The sequence below is a fragment of the Alligator sinensis genome, unplaced genomic scaffold (genome assembly GCF_000455745.1).
Source record: "Alligator sinensis unplaced genomic scaffold, ASM45574v1 scaffold1509_1, whole genome shotgun sequence".
NCBI classification, from domain to species: Eukaryota; Metazoa; Chordata; order Crocodylia; family Alligatoridae; genus Alligator; species Alligator sinensis.
The window spans coordinates 823,944-824,577 of record NW_005842711.1 but is presented as its reverse complement, the minus strand read 5'-3'; the positions used below and the strand labels follow the sequence as shown (position 1 = coordinate 824,577).

The 634-nt window shown below is 63.7% G+C and overlaps 1 protein-coding gene across 1 annotated transcript in view; it reads left to right on the top strand.

Annotated features, from left to right (window-relative positions):
- STXBP2 (syntaxin binding protein 2) overlaps window positions 1-634 on the top strand; it is a gene marked incomplete at its 5' end in the record, with an annotated part of 9,624 nt that overhangs the window by 4,473 nt on the left and 4,517 nt on the right. The window contains one exon of the mRNA XM_025216158.1: window positions 411-598. Coding sequence (XP_025071943.1) covers window positions 411-598 — 188 coding nt within the window. The remainder of the gene's footprint in view (window positions 1-410; window positions 599-634) is intronic.

Here is a 634-nt window from a genome sequence, read left to right as displayed (position 1 = left end):
CCTCCCCCTGCCTTAGTCCTGCCCCCACCCCTAGATACCTGTACAGCAGGTACAGGTGACCTCAGCAGATCACCTGTACATGACCTTCCCCTCTGCCCTGCCCCTAGATGTAACCATGCCTTCTTGTGCCTGGCTCCACCTTCCTGTTCTGGCCATGCCCCTATCTGCTGGACATCTGCCCCAGCCCAACTTCTGGGCATCCAGTAGACACTGGCATGGGTGCCCAGCCCTGCGTTAGCCCTGCCCCCACCCTCCACTGCTGGGTGTCCAGCTCACCTGCATGTGAACCCTGCCCACCTGGGCCTGGGCCTGCTCCCTCACCTAGCCTCACCCCATGGCCTTAGCTCACCCCACTGCTGAGTCCCTTCCCCACTCTCCTGCTGACCTTGCCCCCTGCCCCTCCCCCCAAGGTACCAGACAACAGGACTGAGCGAGGCGCGTGAGAAGGTGGCACTGTTGGACGAGGATGATGAGCTGTGGGTCCAGCTGCGTCACATGCACATCGCTGATGTCTCCAAGTACGGCTCGGCCACTGCCTACTCCCCCCTGCCTGCCCCCTTGCATGGGCACCCTCTTCTCCCCCAGCCCCAGGACCCCCCTCCCTAGGGCCAGAGCTGACCCCCTCTGGGGACCT